General features: G+C 45.2%; 1 protein-coding gene across 1 annotated transcript in view; it reads right to left on the bottom strand.

Moving 5' to 3' along the window:
• The window catches only part of LOXHD1 (lipoxygenase homology PLAT domains 1), a 151,861-nt gene that overhangs the window by 108,258 nt on the left and 22,539 nt on the right, over positions 1 to 21,064 (bottom strand). Inside the window, exon 5 of the mRNA XM_028479943.1 lies at positions 5,745 to 5,843. Within this exon, the coding sequence (XP_028335744.1) occupies positions 5,745 to 5,843 (99 nt within the window). The remainder of the gene's footprint in view (positions 1 to 5,744; positions 5,844 to 21,064) is intronic.

Raw genomic sequence — 21,064 nt, 5'->3', positions numbered from 1 at the left:
TGGTCCTGAACTAGAAGCACAACCATGGTCGTTGGTCTAGGCGCTGTGGCTGGGACCCTGACATCAGCCAGCAGGCTTCCTTAGGCCTGACTCCTTCTCTGGAAAACAGCGATGATAACTATCATCAGACACTGCTGGGTGTTTAACACGGTTTCTTCCCTCACTTATTCCACGGCACAATCTAGGAGGGAAGAATTATCAACTCTGTTTTGCAGATGAAGAAACTGAGACTTGGAGAAGTTAAACAACTGGCCCAAAGTCACACAGGTATTGAGCACATAGTTAGGACTTGATCTAACCTGTTCCTTCTACTTTGCAGTTTTCCATTATTACCCTCCGAGGTCTACCAGTCATATTAACCCTTACAACCCCACCTAAGCACCATCCTTTTGCTTATGCCATTCTGTTTTCTTTCTTTTCCAAAATTTGATTCTTTAAATTTTTCTAAATTTTAAATTGCCACAACTCAAACATATAGATAATAATAATAGTCATCCAATAGTCTGGTGGTGTACCCACCACCCAGATGTAAGAGGTATAACAGATATTAACATTTTGTGTAATTAACTTAGGCCTTTCTCTTTTTTAAAGGAAATTCAACATGACGGGTAGGTCTAAAGTCTCATGGTCCATCCCTTCTCCCGCCACACCCTCCCACAAACAAACACTATAGTCAACTGGTATCCATTGTTCCCATGAATTTTTGCTTGTACATGTATGTATGCATAAAGAAAATATATTATTTTTGCATGTTTTAGAATTTTACATAAATAACATCATCGTGCACATCGCTCTGTCTTAAGATAAGTTCTTTCTCTGTACAATAGGGATGATAAGGGCTCCACGTCATTGGGGCTGCTGTGAGAATTAACTGAATGGATGTGTGCAAAGCCCTTAGGGCAGCGTCTGGAGATGGTAGGTGCTGTATAAGGGACGGGCCCGTTGCTATTGCTCCTGTTACCATCGTCCTATCATCACACACCCTTGTGCAATTTACTTTTTATTAAGTTAATATCATGCTTTTGATATTATTCTGTTGATGCTAGTAACAGAATTCGTCCAACTTCTGTATAATAGTCATTGAATGAAGAAAACACTATTATGTGTGCATTCTTTCACCAATGTACATTTGATTGTTTCTAGTTGATTGCTATTGTAAATAGCACCGAATAGGACTCTCTAGTACTTACCTTCTGCTGCCCATTTGTAAGAACTGATCTGAATAAACACCTATAGAGTTGCTGGGTCCTGAGGTGTATTCATCTTCAATGTATTAGGTATTGCAAAACTACCTTCCAAAATGGTTGTACTACATCAATTACCACCAGCGGTGCTTGAGGGTTCCCATTCCCCATAATCATTATTAACACATATATTTAAAATTTTGTTTCAGTGTGTGTACAATGGCATCTAATTATGGTTTTAATTTGCATTCCCTTGATTATTTGAAAAGGTTAAAAGATTATTTGGAAAGACATTCATATATATATTCAATACATACATTTGAGAGATTGGTTCATATATATATTGGCCATTTAGACCTTGCTCTTCCATAATTTTCCTGTTCATGTACTTTATCATATTTTTGTATTGTCTTTCCTTTGTCTATGGCTTTTAGCATATAGACATTTTTCTTGTTTTAATGGACTTTATCAATATTTCCCTTTGTTGTTTGTGCTTTTAGTGAATTGTTCAAGAAACTCCATCCTAAATTGAGATTTTTAAAAAGACACTCAGAGTTTCTTCTAAAAATTTCATAGCTTGCTTTTTCACATTTAAGTCTCTAGCTCATTTGGAACCTATTTTTGTGTATGATGAAAGGTAAAAAGATTTACTTTTTTCTCATATGGTTAGACAATTGTTTAAACATCAGTAATTGAATATTTCATCCACTTCCCTCTGATTTATACCACTTTCTGTGTGTTTCTAGACTCTTTATTCTGTTCGTTTATTTGGTTATCCTTCTAGCCATATCTCACTGTTTTAGTTTTTAGAGATCTGAATGTTTTAATATTTGGCAGGGTAAATATCCTCATATTATTAATATTGCCAATATTATTTTCATTATTCAAAGTTATCTTGGCAATACTTAGCCCTTTGTGGACATGAATTTTAATAGCAGCTTAGCTGTGGGATGTTGCCTTTTGGGAATTTGACTGAAATTGCATTGCATTTATAGAATAATCTGAGAAATTTGGATATCTTACTGAACTTAAGTCTTTTCTCATCCATGAACATAATATATTTTTCCATGTATTTAGTTATTCTTCTGTATCTTTAAGTAGAAATCTTTATTTTTTTCCAGAATGTGCTTTTGCTAGTTTTTCTTAGACATATAATTGCTATTGTAAATAATATATTTTTAAATTAAATATTTGCTTGCTGTTTATATTAATATTTGTGTATTAATCTTGTATCCAACACCTTTATTAAACTTTCTCATTGGTTCTAATGATTTTTAAGTTCTAATGATTTTATAGATGATCATTAGTTTTTATGAAAATTAAATTTTATTTCTAAATGGGGTCAGAGGTTGAAGTTTCTTCTAATTTTATTGACTTGTGATCAAAGAATGTTGTCTCTATGTTATTGATTCACTTGTATTTGTCATTATGCACTTGAAAAGAACGTGTATTCTCTACCAGTTGGATTTAGGAATCTACATACTTCCATTAGATCAAGGCTATTAACTGTGTTGTTAAAATCTGCACCCATACTAAATTTTTATTCATTTGACTTATCAGTTACTGAGAGTGTTGTATTAAAATCTTCCACTATGATTATGTACTTGTCAAGGTTCTCCAAGAATTTTATTATTTTTTGCTTCACATATTTTGAAAATATGTTGTTAAAACTGTACAAGTTCAGAATTATCATATCTTCCAGGTTAATTGCTCTTTTTGTCACTATATAATATACTTATTTCTAATGAAGTGTTTTGTCTGAAAGTTTAATTTGATGGATATTAATATAGCAGCACCAGCCTCTTTCTTGTAGTTGATATGTTCCTGGTATACTTTATTCCATTGTATATATTCTCAGACATTTATGTATCATATATTTAAGCTGGATTTTGCTTCTTTTAATTTAATATGAGAATATCTATTCTTTAATTGATGAGTGTAGTTTATTTCTATTTATTGTATTATTTACACACTTATCTTACTTTTTGCTAGTAGCCATGCTTTTTTTTTCTTCATTTCCTGACTTCGATTTGGTTGATTGAGTCTTTATTCCCTTTTATTCCCTCCATTGGTTTAGAAATTATACATTTCTATTTGGGGGTGGTTACTTTTACAATTTTAATATGCATACTTGACGTATTAAAGTCTAAAGTTAATCAACTTCTCTGCTTTCCTAGGGTAGGGGAATGGGCTACAACCAAGTTATGTTTTAACTCTCATTATCTCCTTTCTTTCTCAAAGATCACTATCTTTTAGCTTTTAGGGTCCACATTTTCTCATGTCTTGATAATAATTATTATTAGTATCATTTTGTATAGTCAACGTTTGCTTAATTTGTTATATAATTATCATTTTGGGGGCTCACCTTTGTTTCTTGCATCTCACACTTTTCTTCTGAGTACAATTTTCTTTTTCTTAAAGTATATCCTTCAGTGGTTGTTTAAGCGTGGGTCTATGAGTGAGTGGTCAGTCCTATTTCTCTTCGTTTGCTTGGAAATCCATTAATTTTGCCCTCACTCTGGAATGATAACCTAGTTGAGTACAGAATTCTAGGTTGATATATGTCCTTGCTCAGAAGATTGAAGTTTGGGTGTTTTTTGTTTTGTTTTTGTTTTTGTTTTTTTTTGGCCATGCCACACAGCTTATGGGATCTTAGTTCCATGACCACTGGACCACCAGGGAATTCCCAGAAGGTTAAAGATATTATTCCATAAACATATATCCTCTATAGCTTGCTGATAGGAATTTGCTACCGATCTAAATCCACCAAATCTGGTTACTTTTAAGACCTTTCTCCTGGCCTTTGGATTCACTACAATGAATCTAAATGTGGATCTGTTTTTATTTATCACGTTCAGTGTCTTTTGTTACTTTAATCTGAAGATTCATATCTTTGCTTAATTCTGAAAAAACGTGATCAGCCATTATCTATTCAAATATTTCCTCTCACCTATTCTATATATTCTGTTTCTGATACTCCTGTTCAACATGTCAGAACTTATTCTCTCCTCCACATCTCATGACCTCTCATTGATATTTTCCAACCCTTTATCTTTATGTCTCTGCCACATCTGCATATTTTGTTTATATTTCTCTTACAGTTCAATAATTCTCTATTCAACAGTTTCTAATTTTGTTGTTTAACCCGCCCATTAAGTGTTTATATTTAGTAACTATATTTTCATTTACTGTATTTCTGTTTGCTATATTTTTCAGAGTGCCTCGTTGTTTTCCTTAACTGTTTCTTTCATGTCTATAGACAGTTTAAACATACTTAAGTTATAGCCTTTCTCAGATTGCTCTATTACCTGAAATTCTGGAGAATTTAATCTTATTATCTGTCGTGTCTATTGATGGTTAGTCATGGTGGATTGTGTCCTTGAGTGTTTTGTAGCTTTGGAAAGTGAACTCATCTCCAGTACTTTATCTGTGGGAATCTCATGAAGTCTTGCAAGTGCTTCTGCCAAGCACCAAAGGGTATTACTGGCATGGAATGAATTTTCTGTACCTGAGGGGGAGGGTTCTCAAATCACACTTGTAGTGTAAAATCAGGCCTCAAGCCCACATGTGTGTAAGCCTAAGATATCAGTTTTCCATCAACTGTCTTTTTAATCTAGAGTTCTTACAGAGATAAGTTTACTATACTGATGAGCAATATTTTTCCTAGTCTATTTTTTCACTGAAGATGTTCCTGTGAACTTCAGGGATCCTGGCTTTAGGTGTGGTTCTAATTTTTTGCATATTTTGCCTCATACAGAGCCAAAATATCATTTTCTGACCCCAAATGTGTATGGAAATCTATCCTGTAGACTGTTGAACATAAAGCCTCCCTGATTCCAAGATCCACAGCATCAATTCATAGCTGATACTTTGGTTTAAGTTCTCTCTTCATTTCTGACACCTGGAGATTGCTCTTTTTTCTTAAAATCCCAGCAATGAATTTTTAATTATTTAATATACTGTGTCCAAAATTCATGTCTTTGTAGCTTTCTGACTCCTATAGTATTCCCTTAAACTGGCAGAAGCAGGACAAGACCACCTGTCTCAGTTCTGCTGGCATGAACTTCCTTCCAACACCGGCAGCTGTGTCTGTGCCCTCAGTTCCTGCTGCACCTATGAGGCCAAGTGCAATTCTATCCCCTGGCCCCATTCCTGTCTGCCCCAAATCACTGCAATGAATCAGGCCAGGCCCAGTCACATCCCAAAATATAATTCAAAATGGGCATGGAGCCTAGGGAGATAGATAGAGAGTAAGTGAGGATGAGTCCCCTGGAGATGTGGAGCCTGGGTCTGTTCTAGGATGCAGGACGATTTTAAATCAACCAAAAAACCAAGCACAACTTATTCTGAAAACACAACACACACACAAACTTGACAAGATGGACACCATGCTGCCCAAGGAAGGCCATGACAAACCACGTCGCAAGAAGAAGAGAGAGGCTCAACAGGAGAGCCTAGAGGAGACTGGAGTTGCCTTCCTCTCTCAGGAGGGTGGAAAACAGCCCACTTAAGAAATAGTTCTGGGCATGGCTTTTGAAGAAAGGATTTCAAACCCATTACCTGTGTCTCCGTACTCTCCAAAGATATTGATGAAGATGTCAGCATCAGTCCCTGCACCAATGACATCACCAGTGTACACCTTGACTTCATACTTGTTACCTGGAAATGAAGACAGAGAAAGTCTCAGCTCATTCAGGTCCTGAGTAGAGAAGAACAGAGGCCAAAGTAGCTACCAACCATCCACTCTTCCCTCCAGCAATGCATGAATTGTCACCATTACTTTCAATAACCAAGCAAGACACAAGTCGCCTGATGTTGGCTCTAAATGGTTATGGCTGAACTGCGTGCAGAGCAGAAATCAGAGGTAGAGGGGACTTCTGTTTTCATCGACTAACTTGTTGCCTTGGGATGCATGAATCAACCCAAATACAACCAACCCACCACCAGCGTTTCTCCCCTGGATACTGAAATGACTCCCACTGGGTCCCCAGCCTCTACTCTGTCTTCTCCAATCTGTTCTCTATGCTGCATCACAGTATAAAAATTCATGGGGGAAAATTGATTATGCAAATAAAAATCGAATTTATATGTAAGTTGTCAAGGCCATAACCAATGCAAAGACCAGAGGAACCAATAATAGCTAGCAAATGCATGTTCAGGCATTACCTCATTTAAAGACCTGTATCAGCTTCCTGTATCTTTGCTCCATTTATTGAACAGAAATCCATTCTCCGTAACCCCAAAATGCTTCAGCCTTGGCCATGGCCTCAAGTCAGGGGGTGGTGGAGCTCAAGGTAAACTTGACAACATGTTGAGCCCTGCCTGGGTCTCCCCAACAAGAGCCTGCCTTAGGGTGCGGTAGCAAAAGCCAAGGGTTGTTATGTGGTGTGAAATGGAGATTCCTCTAGGTTTTCTTTGGGTGCCAACAATTCTAAGGGCTGAGGCAACTTTCCCTTCCCTTTCCCCTTCCTACAATAGCTTTCTATTTTTCATGTACCAGAATCTTTTTTTTTTAGATGTCTTATGCCTAATATATGAAACTGATAAAAATTAGAGCTGTTTTAATTGAGGCCCAAATCAGAGCCCCTCTGCTCACCTCCTCCCTAGAGCCTTCCTTCATGTCCCAGCCCCCACATGTCTTGCTCCTCTGTGCTCCTTGGTTCTGCCATGTTGTCTGTGTCAATGATTTCCAAGTTTCACCATCTCCTCCTTGTGCTCTTTGCTGTTTCCTGCAGGTGAGAATTCTATGTTCCTCAAGAACTTAAAAGAGCTCTGGGAGCAGGACTTCCTTCTCTCATATGGCTTCTCTCACAGCCCCTAGCACAGTGCTGGGCACATATTAGAGTCTCACTGAGTACGTTGAAAAGCTAATGGAATTGAATTTCCTAAATCTCAAAGTTTCGTGAAGTTGCTCAGAGCAAAGGACTGAGGTGGGGAGGTGAGAAGGAAACTAATTTCATCCCTTCCCATCTCAAATCCTGTCCAGCAGTACAGGGCTGCCCTCTAGAGATGACACAGTGCAGAATCCTGCAGGGGACCCACGGAGGACACTCCACCCACACAGCCCTGAAGGCTGGCCTTTGACCTGCGGAGGACATTGAGCCAAGAAGGAGCAAAGTCTTCTCTTTCCCTCCTCAATCTTTACTTGGTGCAACCCATCCAGGGAGAGGGAAGACCCTCCAATCTTTGTCCCCAAATGAAGGCTTCAGTAGGACAGTTGTTCTCAGATTCCCACCCCTTCTTGCTTCACCACTAAGACCCTTCTGAGACGGGACACAGAGCCAGGGCCTTCAGAAGAGTCCAGACAGGCAAACCCCGGCCCAGTGACTTGAAACTTGGGCCACATTCAGGCTCCCAGGGGAGCTTGTTAACAAGGAAGATTTCCAGGTTGCCTTCCAGGGACCCTTCATCAGGGGGTTCATCCAGCGGATCCTGTTCTTGGTCATCCTCCAAGGTGCACAGGCCTCCTGCAGGGGTTCTTTCCTCCTCTGGCTGGCAGGGCCTCTGAGAGCCACTCACTTTGGTTCAAGTCCTTTCTCAGGTGCAGTCCAGGGCTCACTTCACACAGAGGCAAAACCCCTCTGCAGGGCCGGTGGGGCCAGGGTGGCGTGGGGACTGGGAGAGGTTCTGAAGGCCACTGCTGAGCGTCAGCCAGAGGGGCAACAGGACCCCAAAGGGAACCGGGCACAGTGAAGCAGGAGAAAGGATGAGGGGGCTGCGGAATATTTGTGGAAGGAGTAGCAGACACTCTGAATCATTCCAGAAGGCGGAATTTGAATTAGTGGGTTGAATTATAATGAGGAATATTTTAGCTCACCGAAAGAAACATTTTCTAGTATCTAGGGCTATCCAACAAAGGACTGGGATGCCCTCGGGGGAAGTGAGTTTCCCAATCCCAGAGACACCTAAGCAGTCACTCTATGCCAAGGCACATTGGTGGGGAGCCACCTGTCAGGGATGCTGTGGAGAAAATGGCAGAGGTGAGGGATGTGAGAACACTAAGGGTCCTCTTCAATCTGCAATTCCACGACATCTGACCAGCAAAGGCAGCCTTGCAGACGATGGAGGGAAGCCAGGAGAACAAGGAAGCATCTCAGAGGATGGGAGAGGTACCCAAGGCCCATGCAGACGAGGCCCGGGAAGCAGGAGCCCACGAAGGGCTTTGGGAACACACATCCTCAGCCTCGGAAAGACCAGAGAAGCAGAGTACCAGGGCCCCTCACCATTGGCAAACGGCCAGCACAGTACAGCAAGCCTTCCTCTTAAGTGGTCACGTGAGAGCCCCCCAATTTCCCGTGATCAGAGTTTCAACAAACGCAAACTTGCCTTTCTGGCACAGTGGGTGGTTCGGCCAGGGGGAAAGGGGAAGGGCCAGGAAAAATCCCTGCCCCAGAGGCCAAGGGAGCAAGGCAGTCTGGAGAAAGATGATGAGAAGAAAGGTGGGAAGAAGAGGCCTGGAATGACTCACCTCCCCTGGCAAATAATACTAAACCTTCACACAGAGGTTGCAGTTCACAAGGCACTTGCGTGTCCTTGACGGAGTCTGATCCATGCAAGGGCCACGTGAGGGGGGCAGGTACCGTGGACATTCTGACTCTCAGACGAGGTACCGGGGCTCAGAGAGCAAGGTGGCTTAGCTGAGGACACACAGCTACTAGATGTTGCCAGCAGGGCTCAAAGCCATGTCTCTTGTCTCCAAATCCAGGGCTGTTTCCAGAATACCTCGTGGGTGCTCATGCTCTTGGCCAGAGGTCAGCAACATTTTTCTGTAAGTGCCAGATAATAAATATTCTAGGGCTTGCAGGCCACTTGGTCTCTGTTGCAACTACTCAGCTCTGGTGCTGTAGCACCAAAGCAGCTGGATACAATCCTATGTAAATACTACATAAGCAAATGGGCCCAGTTTTCTTGGGGAAAAAAAAAAAAGAAAGTTTTTTTTTCTAAGAAAACTTTATTTATGGATATGGACACTTGAATTTCACAGAACTTTCCTGTGTCATGGAATATTATTTTTGTTTTGATTTCTTTTCAACCCTTTAAATATGTAAAAGCCTTTCTAGGCTCATGGTCCACACAAAGACAGGTAGAAGGCCGGGTTTGGCCACCCCCTGCCCTGTGTTCTCTTGTGCTCTCAGGCACCGTCCTGTGTGTTTCTGGCAGAGGACTGCAGGCAGCTCTGCTGCCTGGATGGGAACGGAGCTGCCTGGCGCAGGGGAGTCAGCTGCCGGTTGCAGGATAATCACAGCACATCCTAACCACTAGCTAAGCAGCTCAGGGCTCTGAAGGTGGGGGAACTATTGCCCTTTCTCTGTCGGGGTGGAAGCGGGGAGAAGGAGCAGGTGCTGTGCTCCGCTTTTCCCGCCCTTACAATGCTGTGTGACTAGGCTGAGCCTGATGTTCCCTTGAGTCCAGTGGAGAAGGGGGTCTGGTCTGGGCTTTTCTGAAGGTGAGGACGATGGCAGGTCCAGTTCTGCAACCTTAGGCGTTATGCCTTTCAGCTCATTGCCTGGCTGTGAACGAGCAAGGAGCAGAGATGGGAAGAGAGGGGAAGGTCAGGTTGGAGGAGGAGCTGACAAGGTGTGAGTATGGGAGAAACAGGATTGCTTCAGGCCCTATTCTGGTTCCGGGGCGGCAGGCTGAGCTTTTGGTTAATTCTTCTTCCTGATGGGAAATTAGAGTGACATGTGCCTGTCCAAACACCTACAGCTAGTCTCTCATTGGTTGCCCCTCTTCCCGTTCCTCCTCCGGACAATTTGCAAACTGTGCGGAACAGGAGGTTAAAGGTGCTGATTCTCCAAGTGGGGCGATTGTTAGTAAAGCGGCTGGAATGGCGAACCCGAGCACCAGGAGATGAAAAATGAGGTGCGTTGTAGAAACCTTTCCCGATCACACGGTGTACCATCCTCTGTGTTTCCCATGCATGTTTTTAGCTGTAGGAAGATTCCCTTGAACCTGGAGAGTTGGGACCCATGGACTAGAGGCTAGAGATGGCCCACCCCAGCCCTAGAATTGGCCTGTGGTTTACCCATTTGGCATATTATCCGTTATAAAATTCTCCCTAGAACTGATTTCTCTCTGGCCTTTCAGCAGGGTTACCGTTAGCCCAAACGGTGCCTTTGTGCAAATTAGATAAAGGGATCCCTTCCTCAAGACACGTTACTGCCATCTGTTGGATAACTGTCATAATAAATGCATAAATCTACAAGCTCTATGACGTGAAAGCAGTCTCCTTACATAGTTGCACTTGTGCAGTGCATAGCCTGTACATCTGAACCCAGCAACCCTACCTTTCAGGTAGTAGCCTCCTTCCACTAAAGGTCAGCGGGAGCTCGGAGCGGACGAACCAATTGAAACGTTGATCTGAACAATGTACTACAGATACAGATCACGGTGCCGATCACCTGGTGCCTTCCAAAGCCAAACAGCGTTGAGCTGGGGTCCTGTACAGACAGTATCGTTTACAGCTTAAAGACAGATTGCTACCTCAAGGCCACATCATTGGGTTGTCTGTGTCCTTCTTGCCCTGCCCAGGGGATACCCAAGTCCAGCCTTGCCCTTGTCCTTTTTTGCTTCTGCACGCCCCATTGCAGGGGCACAAGGCTACTCCTTCCAAACAGGAAATCTGTCCCCTGCGGACCAGCCGGAAGCTGCCTGTGCGGGCTTCCAGAAAAGGCAGGCACTGGCAGGCCCCAGAGGCCTCCTGCACCGCCGGGTGCGCCAGCGGCTCCCACAGCCTCCCCAGCACGCTGTCTGGAACAGTCAGCACACAGCAGTGACGGGACACATCTCCAGAGAGCAACCCTGGGTAGCAGGGGGAGGCGGAGCCCTGAGGGGGCCGGAAGCCCCAAGTCTTGGTGCCGCGTGCACAACTGAGCCAGCTGAGCTGCTCATCGTGTGCCCAACAGCAGAAGCCTAGCAAAGACCCCATAACTAAGCCTCTGTCCCACTTGCCAAGGAAGAGACCACCCCATGCCCAACGTGGTTTGAGCCTCCGAGAAGCTCACGTGGTCCAGGCTTTTTCAGGAAGCAGAGAATCATGAATGAGCTAATGATGAGCTGACTGAGTTTCTTTCCCTGCCTTTCGCCCATCCCCAGATCCTGTTTCATTAGAACGTGGCTTTATTTATTTTGGCAGGTGAGACTGGGGAGGAGGGTTGGAAGGAGGATGATGGGTCTTGATTTTACCCCACCCCCAACCGCATCTGCCAGGTTCACACCCTGACACCCGGCACTTCCGCTCACCCAGAGCCAGGATGCCAACACACAGAAGTGAGATCTCACAGGCGCTGCGTGGGAGGAGATGAAAATGGCAGGCAGAGAGATTCAGCGGGGGCTGCCCTGGGGGTGGGAGCCGAGGGGGAACGTTCTCCCCCCAGCCAGGGAATGCCCCTAACTACTCAAGCCTGCATGGGTATGGAGAGAATGTGGTCTGCAGAACCCAAGGATGGGCGGCAAGACTCCATGCTGAGAGCTAGGTCATGGCCATTGATCAGTGAATGCCCTCCCAGGCCCATGGGCTCGAATTCTCCCTCCCCGAGTGCTGTCCCCAGACAGTTTCCTCCTTCTTCCCTCGGGTCCAGAGACCCAAACCTCTCACCCAGATTCATCCTGTTCTTTGAACAGGACTGGAACACCTCTGCTTTCTCTATAAGGCCCTCAAGCTCGCTGCCCTTGCAGACACACCCACTAATCAAGATAATGAGAGCCTCCAGGGCTTACTGAGAAGTAGTGTGGGCCAGGACACCTATTATCTCGTGTAATCTTCACAATGACTGTTGTCACCATCTACTGATGAGGCAATCCATGGAAGCGGGAGGTTGAGACACTTAAGTTTTCACAGTTGGAAAAGATTGAAGCCCAGACCTGGACTCAAGGGATCCAGACAAGAAGGCTCTCTCCTTAGCTGTCATTCCACCCACCCTACCGGCTGTAGCTTAAACCCCAGATTCTCTCCGAAGGGCCCTACCTCCCAAGCCCTAAGTGCTCCACTCCAGAACTTCTGGGGTCTGCATCACTTATTTGGCACTTAACACTTGCTAGAACACAGGCCATGGGTTGAACTCAGCTGAGCCTGGTTACACAACATTAAAACATCACTCAGTCATGAATAGTCGCTCTTGGGTGGTAATCAAGAAAAAATACTCTGCTCTTTTCATCCCCCCCACCCCCAAATAAATATACAGCTCATATATTTCCCAGGAAACTGTGATGTCAGCCTAATGCTATCAGGTGTTTGAACAGTATTGAGTAGATAAGCTTTTACTCCTCTTTGCGCTCACCTCCGTCACTGCCAAGCCCCACGGAGCTATTTCCACACGCACCCCCATTGCTCGCCTGCCCCACTCCTGCTGTGCTGCCGAAGGTCCTTCCCTTCCACGTGCACACTCAGCAACTGTGGCTGCATTTCCTCTCTTTCCAACCCAGATTCCACTCCATTGCTGGAGTTTATCCTCCCACAGTGCTGGGAAGCCAGCACTTCTCAGTTGCTGCCCGAGGTGAGTAATATGTGTCCAAAGACTTATCATTCTGCGAACCCCTTGAGCCAACAGTTCAATCCCTGTGCATAACAATTAGTTTATGCTCGGAAATAATTGTGTTCATAGATTACCTAAAAAGATGTCTATCACAGCACTGTTAGTAATAACAAGAAATTGAGAACAACTTAAAAATACCCAAAATGAGGGATTGTTGGGGGTGAATTATAGTATTCACTCATTCATGGACTACCATGCAGCCATTTAAAATAATAGTTTAGAAGATTAGTCAATGCTATTAAGGGAAAAAAACTGGTTATAAATCTGACTATAATACAATACCATTTTTCATCAATATATAGTGTTTAATACATTCATGCACAAAAAAAGAATAGAAAAGAAATTCACCAAAATGTTAACAGAGGTGTCTGTAAGGCTTTCCTACACAGTGATTAAGTTCAAGTCTCTGGGTTCACTTTTGGCTCCATCACTTATAAACAAATTACTTAACCTTTTTGTGCCTTCGTTTCCTTCATCTGCAAAATGGGGATGTGATAATACCTCCCTATGTCCGAAACATACAAACAGTTTATACAGCTTAATTTTTAAAACAAAAGAAAAGAAAACAAAGAAACCAATCAAAAAATGGACAGAAGACCTAAATAGACATTTTTCCAAAGAAGACATATAGGCACATAAGGCCAACAGGCACATGAAAAGTTGCTCAACATTGTTAATTATTAGAGAAATGCAAATCAAAACTACAGTGAGGTAACACCTCATTCCAGTCAAAATGGCCATCATCAAAAAGTCTACAAATAACAAATGCTGGAGAGGGTGTGGAGAAAAGGGAACTCTCCTACACTGTTGGTGGGAATGTAAATTGGTACATCCACTACAGAGAACAGCATGGAGGCTCCTTAAAAAACTAAAAATACAGTTACCATATGACCCAGCAATCCCACTCCTGGGCATATATCTAGAAAAGACAAAAACTCTAATTGGAAGAGATACATGCACCCCAATGTTCACAGCAGCACTATTTACAATAGCCAAGACATGGAAGCAACCTAAATGTCCATCAACAGATGAATGGATAATGAAGATGTGGCACATATATACAATGGGCTATTACTCAGCCAGAAAAAAAGAATGAAATAATGCTATTTGCAACAACATGGATGGACCCAGAGATTATCACATTAAGTGAAGTAAGACAGACAGAGAAAGACAAATATCATATGATATCACTTATATGTGGAATCTAAAAAAATGGTACAAATGAACTTATTTATGAAACAGAAATAGACTTATGGACATAGAAAACAAACTAATGGTTACCAAAGGGGAAAGCAGGGGAGGGATAAATTTGGGATTAACAGATACAAACTACTATATATAAACTAGATAAACAACAAGGACCTACAGTCTAGCACAGGGAACTATATTCAATATCTTGTAATAACCTATAATGGAAAAGAATCTGAAAAACACTTGATGCTCAGGGGAGGGGTCAAGTAGGAAACCATTGGTGGCTGGAATGGACACCCACAGGCCAAGGCAATATCTGTATCATAAATTCACATTTTCATGATTACATAATACAGCTCCGCGAAAGGGCAATTTCCAAAAATAGAAACAGAGGTTATTATAAACACCTATTTGAAAACCAAAATAACCAAGTATGGGGCAAATATACAATTCCATGCATTCCCCCAAAGGTTCTGGCTGGTTGGTTGAAAGAGAATGTTGCTGGCAGTGGTCCCAGGGAACCTGAGGCCACAGTGAAGCTGCGAATTTGAGGGTCTGTCCCTAGCTTTGTGAATGAGACACTGTGCCACCAAGACCCATCAGTTCCTAAAGTGCCCTCATTCTGTTTGAAAGCCTGGCGAACTCCTCACCCATGAAGTCACAGATTGAGCATCACCTCCTCCATAAAGCCCTCCTGATTCCTCCTTCCTCTGTGCTTCCATTGGCCTGGGTCATCCCTCACCTACAACATTCTATCCCTTTGTACCGTGATTATTTACTGGCCTGACCCTCTCCCCTCTAGACTCGAAGCTCCTACAGAGAAAAGGCCTTACATATTTACCCTGAGCCCAGGATCTGGTGCACAGAAGATTCCCAATAAATGCGCACTGCCCACTGAATCACTGAATGACATTGGAGGAGAATGAGCTGGCCTCTTGAGCCCAAGGCTCTAGCTCTGCCTACAGTTACACTGGGTGACCAAGAGTAGCTTGCTCAACTTCCCTGGGCTTCTGATCTCTTCTCTGTAACACGGAGGAGGGTAGATAAGGTCGTTTTGGTACTGAAATTATCTGGTACTCTTCACTGGGGCCTCATTCAAAGCAGTTCTCTTCTTCCCACTCTTTCCGGAGATGACTTTCTGCAATGCTAGGTGGCAGCAGATGGGGTGGGTGGGAAGCTGCTGTGAAGTTCAGAGGAGGAGAGTGCTGCGGGGCCGGCCCTGCTCTCCCCACCCCGAAGCCCTCGTGGCTGTGAGTCCACAGGCCCAGGACCACCTCTGTAGGGTTCCAAGGAATCATGATTCCCATGCAGCAGCCACAGCAAATAGAGCTAGGGGACCCTGAGTAACATTTGAGCTGGGTTCAGGGGAAATGTCAGGGAGAGGGAAGGGGTTTGGGAAGAGTGGTGCCCCTCGCAAGCTTTGGCTGCCGTCGAGGTCATGAGCCTATCCCCAGTTGTCTAGATGAGCCTGCCGGATTCTAGAGGGGATCCTGGCACTTAGTGCCTCCAAAGTCCTTTCTGAGTCTGAGAGGCCAGAATCTTGAGCCTGAGCATCTCAGTGTCAGCGCAAGCCAAATGCGGAAGAAGCAGCAGGGGGAGAAACACTGGCTTTGTAACAACGGCAACTACCAGACTTGCCTCATGTACTGAGCGTTTATTCTATGTTCTGCACTGCACTAAGTCCTTTAACGTTCACTCCCCTAATTAACCAGCTCAAGCACTTTCTGAAGTGGGAATTAATGTTATCCCCACTTTACAGATGAGGAAATAGAGGTAGAGAGATTAAGGCATCTGTTCATGCTTAACTGGTAGAAAGGCAGTGCCAGGTTTTTTTTTTGCGGTACGCGGGCCTCTCACTGTTGTGGCCTCTCCCTTTGCGGAGCACAGGCTCAGCGGCCATGGCTCACGGGCCCAGCCGCTCCGCGGCACGTGGGATCTTCCCGGACCGGGGCACGAACCCGTGTCCCCCGCGTCGGCAGGCGGACTCGCAACCACTGCGCCACCAGGGAAGCCCCAGAGCCAGGTTCTGAGCACAGAGATTGGGGGTTCAGAGACAAAGCTCTTTGGTGGGGAGATGGGCCTGTGCAAAAGAATAGAAAGTAGGGGGTGGGGATGAAATGGGGAAGAAGCATCCACTGCAGAAGGGGAGGGGCCAAAAGCCAATCCCCTCCTGCCTCTGGAGAGGAAGGCTAACCCCAGACAATCCTTTGCTGGCTTGTGAAAATAAACACTCTACTAGTACTGAAAAGACCCAAGAGGCCATCTAGTGCCCCTCCTCCACAGAGGAAGAAACTGAGGACAGAAGAGGAACTGAGCTCTGCCCCGTGTCCCGTCCCTGCTGGGGGCAAAGCCAGAGCTAGAACTCAGGGCGCACAGCCCATGTGCTCTCTGACCCAGAGAGCTATATTTTTAAACTAATGATCTAACTACTCTATGAAATCATCCAGTAGAATCTGGGAGTAGGTCAGGGCTGCCGGTTTATCTGACAGGGCTCTCACGATGGGTGTCCTTCGCATCAGTCACCCAGGCTGCTTGCATTTGCTCCCGTACCATGCAGTTCTCTGGTTGGTCCGTAATCCACTGTAGGTCAGCGCAATCTGCACATGCCCCTAAGACGTTAATCACGACCCCTTTCTTGTGCTGTCCTTTTGTCAAAGGCCCCTGGGCACTGTGCCCAACACGGTCTTGCCAAGACCTGGTGCACAGCTGGAGCTGTGTGATAATCATTGTGTAGCATGGCCTGGGCTGGAAATTATAACCCAGTTACCTGACGAAAGAAACAGGAGTGGAAACAGTGATTGTGCCAGAGGAACACAATGTCATTTTTACCTGGTCCCCAGCTCTGGGCAACTTTGGGCCCCCAGCACTGGTTGTCTCATTTGGTAGAGCCAAAAAAAAAAAAAAAAAAAAAAAAAAAAAGCCAATACATTTGCTCCAGACTGGGAAGCAATGAGAACGTCATCTGCCTCGCCGCCTGCACACTGCAGCCCACCTGCCCAAGCTGTCGCTCCTCCTTGCGGGCTCCCTTTCCTCCAACTACCAGCCCCTCAGTCTCTTTGGAGCACAACACAAAACTGGTTGCAGTCGTATTTATTATTAATCCACCAAAGAAGACTAAACGCTCCTTAGAAGAAGGCTTGTCCCTAACGAACAGGTCCCAGCTGGGAGCAGGGGTGGTGGCTGGACCCACCTCACTCCAGGCCCTTCTGAATGCAAGGGCCCTCTCGGCTGTCAGTGAGGCCTGGTCTGAAACCCTGATGAGCTGTTGTGCCTGGGCTCTGACACCCTGGGGTGTGCACAGCCCCCAGGCCAGCTGGAACTCAGCTCTTGGCTTCAGAGGCCTGTCTCACTGCCAAGCTGGCAGGCTCTCCTGTTGCAATGTGGGCTCGGTACTGATTTAAGCCACGTGATCAACTCAGTGCTTTTCAGGGTGGGAGGGTTTGTGGGTTGGCACCAGGATGGGGACAATTACTTGGCCAGCAGGCAGGAAATGATGTCATATTGGCAGTGAGAAGGCCATGTCTGCCCTAAACAGTTCTTGCCCGTGCCTCCCTACCGGTGAGAGCCCCTGGCTTATGCTCCTTCGAGCCCCAACACTGGGTCACCCCAAATCTACTCCATCTTATCCTGCCCATCTACCTCCACGTCCCCACCCCTGACCTTTCAATGCCACCCCCATCCCACCTCCAGCTTCAGGGATGTGCCCTGAGCCTCCCTGGGGCCAGAAAGGCACGGGTAACCCTGCGTTTTCAGCCTGTGTAAGTCTGCAGTGTGCTTATCAACCGCATGTGGGTGCTGTGCCCCATGAATGTCACACTAAAGGTGACCCAGCATCAAGGGGATCACTGGGCGGAAGAAACATGGAGCCAGGTGAAAGGGCCGAGAGATGCTTAGCTAGCAGAGTACCAGAGGAAGCTAGCGCCTCAAGGGACCTTGGACAACATCCGGGTTTTCTGGTAAGATGAGGAGGCAGCCCAGAGGACAGGTCACTTGCCTAAGGGGCACAATTACAGAGGGCCAGGTCTAGAAGCCAGCTCTCTGTGCCCCAGGAGAGCTCTTTCCACCCGTCTCTGCTGCTGGTCTTCATGAGTGGGTGTGTCTGCACACAACCCATACACACACGAGCCCACGTCCTATAGATCTTCACCCAAGCCCCACTGACCAAGTGTGCAAGCACAAGTGAAAGTGTTACCCTCAGAGAAACCTGAGCTTAGCTGGAGACACCAGATAGACACATATTAAGGAGATAGAGCCCAAAGAGGCAAATAGCGGTCCCTGAGATATGGTGTTTCTCAGCCATTTATCCATCTCAAAACTCCTGAGGGCTACAGCACACCCCCATCAGCCACAGTGGCTCGTTCTGGCTGTAGCTGATTCAGCCAGAATGTACCTGAACCTCAGGGAGCAGGTGCAAAAGTTCCTCCTCTCTGCCCATGAGATTCCTTACACATCCCCTAACTGCCTTTGGGGTGGGGGGACTATGCTGAGAATCACTGCACTACAGTGGAAGGCACAGACTTCAATCTCCCCAGAGTTTGCAGGGAGAGAAAAACCCAAGGCAAGGGCACAGGTGATGCTTTCCAGAGAGGCTGGGGCTTTAGACCCAATGGGGTTTGGGTGGCATGGAGAAAACTGCAGGAAAGGGTGAAAGAGAGCCGGTGAGGAGGAAGAGGCACAGGCCCTGATGTTTCCCCTGACCCTGGTATATATTTTAGTGGGCGATCCACAATTTTCTCTCTAACTGACTTGAGACAGATGTCTGGGAGAAAGGAGAAGCCCCCAAGGCAGCAGGCAGGTAGGCAGGCCCTGGGGCTCTGGTGAGAGCAGTCCTATTCAATCCTTTTTGGGGTAGCTGAGGTGGGGCCTCTGAACCCCAGAAACTGCTCTCAGTAGTCTGGCTTCCACTGCACAATCTGGGAGTAGGTGGGGAGAGGGTGTCTCATCCTGTCCCTCAGGCTTCAACCCCATTTCCCATGGGTCCCTTGAAACCTCTTCATGGTTTATTAGTGCCGGAGAGAACAGCTTTCAGAGCGCTGCCTGCCAGACACTAGAGCCAACACAGTCTGAGCAAACAGGTTGAGAAAGGGGAGTTGCTGGCCTGAGATCAAGAAACAGAGGAGGAGACTACTCAGGGTCATGGATGTTCACCTTGACCTTCGTTGTAGGTGCAAAGCGGAGATAATAATAGACCGTACTTCCTCAGGGTGTTATGAATTTTAAATAAGATACTAACTGTAAGGTATATGCACACGAAGACACAGTCTGAAGAAGGATTTTGTCCATAGCTAGTAGGTGGTATCGTTGGGATTTGTGGTATGCGGGCCTCCCTCTGCCGCGGCCTCTCCCGCTGCGGAGCACAGGCTCCGGACGCGCAGGCTCATTGGCCATGGCTCACGGGCCCAGTATCGTTGGGATTTGAACCTAAGACTCTGTGACTTGAGACGGGAGCTCTGAACCATCATGCCCTCCACGCTCTTTGTGAATACCTTGTACTATGGCAATGTCTCTCCTCTCTTGGACTGTGAGCACCTTGACGGAAAAGACCATGTTTTTACCCTGACCCAGAATCTAAGAGCAGCTCAGGGGGACATCACCAATGGCAGTTGCTAATGATGAGGCTTCAGTTCGAGGTCTGGGAGACTGTCCTTAGATCCTGGCCAAGGGCTTTCATCAGTGTGTAAATGTCAATGCCCCTCTGGGTTCTGGGTGTCAAAGGGTAAGCCATTCCAGACAGGATGAAATAAATCCTCCAGGAAGGGAATCAGGTGTCCATGTCAATGGAGGTGGGGGAATGCAAAGAAGCAGATGGCAGAAGGGAAATTTTGCAATGCTTCTGGAACGATTCGATAGTCAAAACTGTGTTTCCAGGTATAATCAACACAGATATGCTGAAAAAGCAGCTGCCAACCTTCCCCAGGCCCCAGAAGGTGCCAGGACCCCTGACACCCATTCTAAGAAGGAAATGAGCATAGAGGTGGCTGCAAACTCCCTGTTCAGGCTGCATATATATCTGAGATGCTTAATTAGGAAGTGTGATGTCTGCCTGGATCATTTTTTTGTTGAGATGTGGTGGAGAGCCAGCCAAGATTGGGACACCCACACCTGCTGACTCACGGGGGGTGAGTCAGGAGAATCCAAAGGTTTCTCCAGCAGCCTCTAAGTCCTGGGCAAGGACTGAGGACTTGGGGTGGAGAGAGCATTTTCATCTTTTCTTCCAGGTGATTATGGTGTAGTGTCACTATTAAAAATAGTTAATGAGAATTTAGGGTGCATTAAAAGAAGCAGGACATAAACCAAACGTCCATTAATCAATGAATGGATAAATAAAATGTAGTATAAATATAAAAAGGAATATTATTAGGCCATAAAAAGAAATGAAGTACTGATATATGCTATAACATGAATAAACCTTGAAAACATGCTGTATGAAAGAAACAAGTCACAAAAGGCCCCATATTATATGATTCTGTGTATATGAAATGTCTAGAATAGACAAAACTATAAAGATAGAAAGTAAATTAATGGTTGCCTAGAGCTAGGGAGTATTGGGAGGGGTGTGTTATGAGTGACTGCTAAAGGGTATAGGACTTCTTTTGGAATGATAAAAATGTTCTAAATTTGATTGTAGTGATGGTTGCACAACTTCACGAATATACAAAAAACCATTGAATGTACACTTTAAGGGTGAATTATATGGTATGTGAAGTATATCCCAATAAAGCTGTTAACAAAAAAAGTAGAAAAAAAGAAGCAGGACATCAAGGGACACTGAATAGCCAAAACAATCTTTAAAAAGAATAACAGGGACTTCCCTGGAGATCCAGTGGTTAAGACTTCGCCTTCCAATGCAGGGGGTGCAAGTTTGATCCCTGGTCAGGGAGCTAAGATCCCACATGCCTCAGGGCCAAAAAACCAAAACATAAAACAGAAGCAATATTGTAACAAATTCAATAAAGCCTTTAAAAATGGTCCACATCAAAAAATCTAAAAAATAAAATAAAATAATAAAATAAAAAGAAGAACAAATTTGGAGGTCTCACACATCCTGATTTCAAAACTCCTACAAAATTACAGTAATCAAAGTGGTGTGGTACTAGCATAAGGACAGACATTTAGACCAATGGAATATAACAGAGAGCCCAGAAATAAACCCTC

The sequence above is a fragment of the Physeter macrocephalus genome, chromosome 19 (assembly GCF_002837175.3).
Source record: "Physeter macrocephalus isolate SW-GA chromosome 19, ASM283717v5, whole genome shotgun sequence".
Taxonomy (NCBI): domain Eukaryota; kingdom Metazoa; phylum Chordata; class Mammalia; order Artiodactyla; family Physeteridae; genus Physeter; species Physeter macrocephalus.
This window is presented reverse-complemented; position numbering and strand designations above follow the sequence as displayed.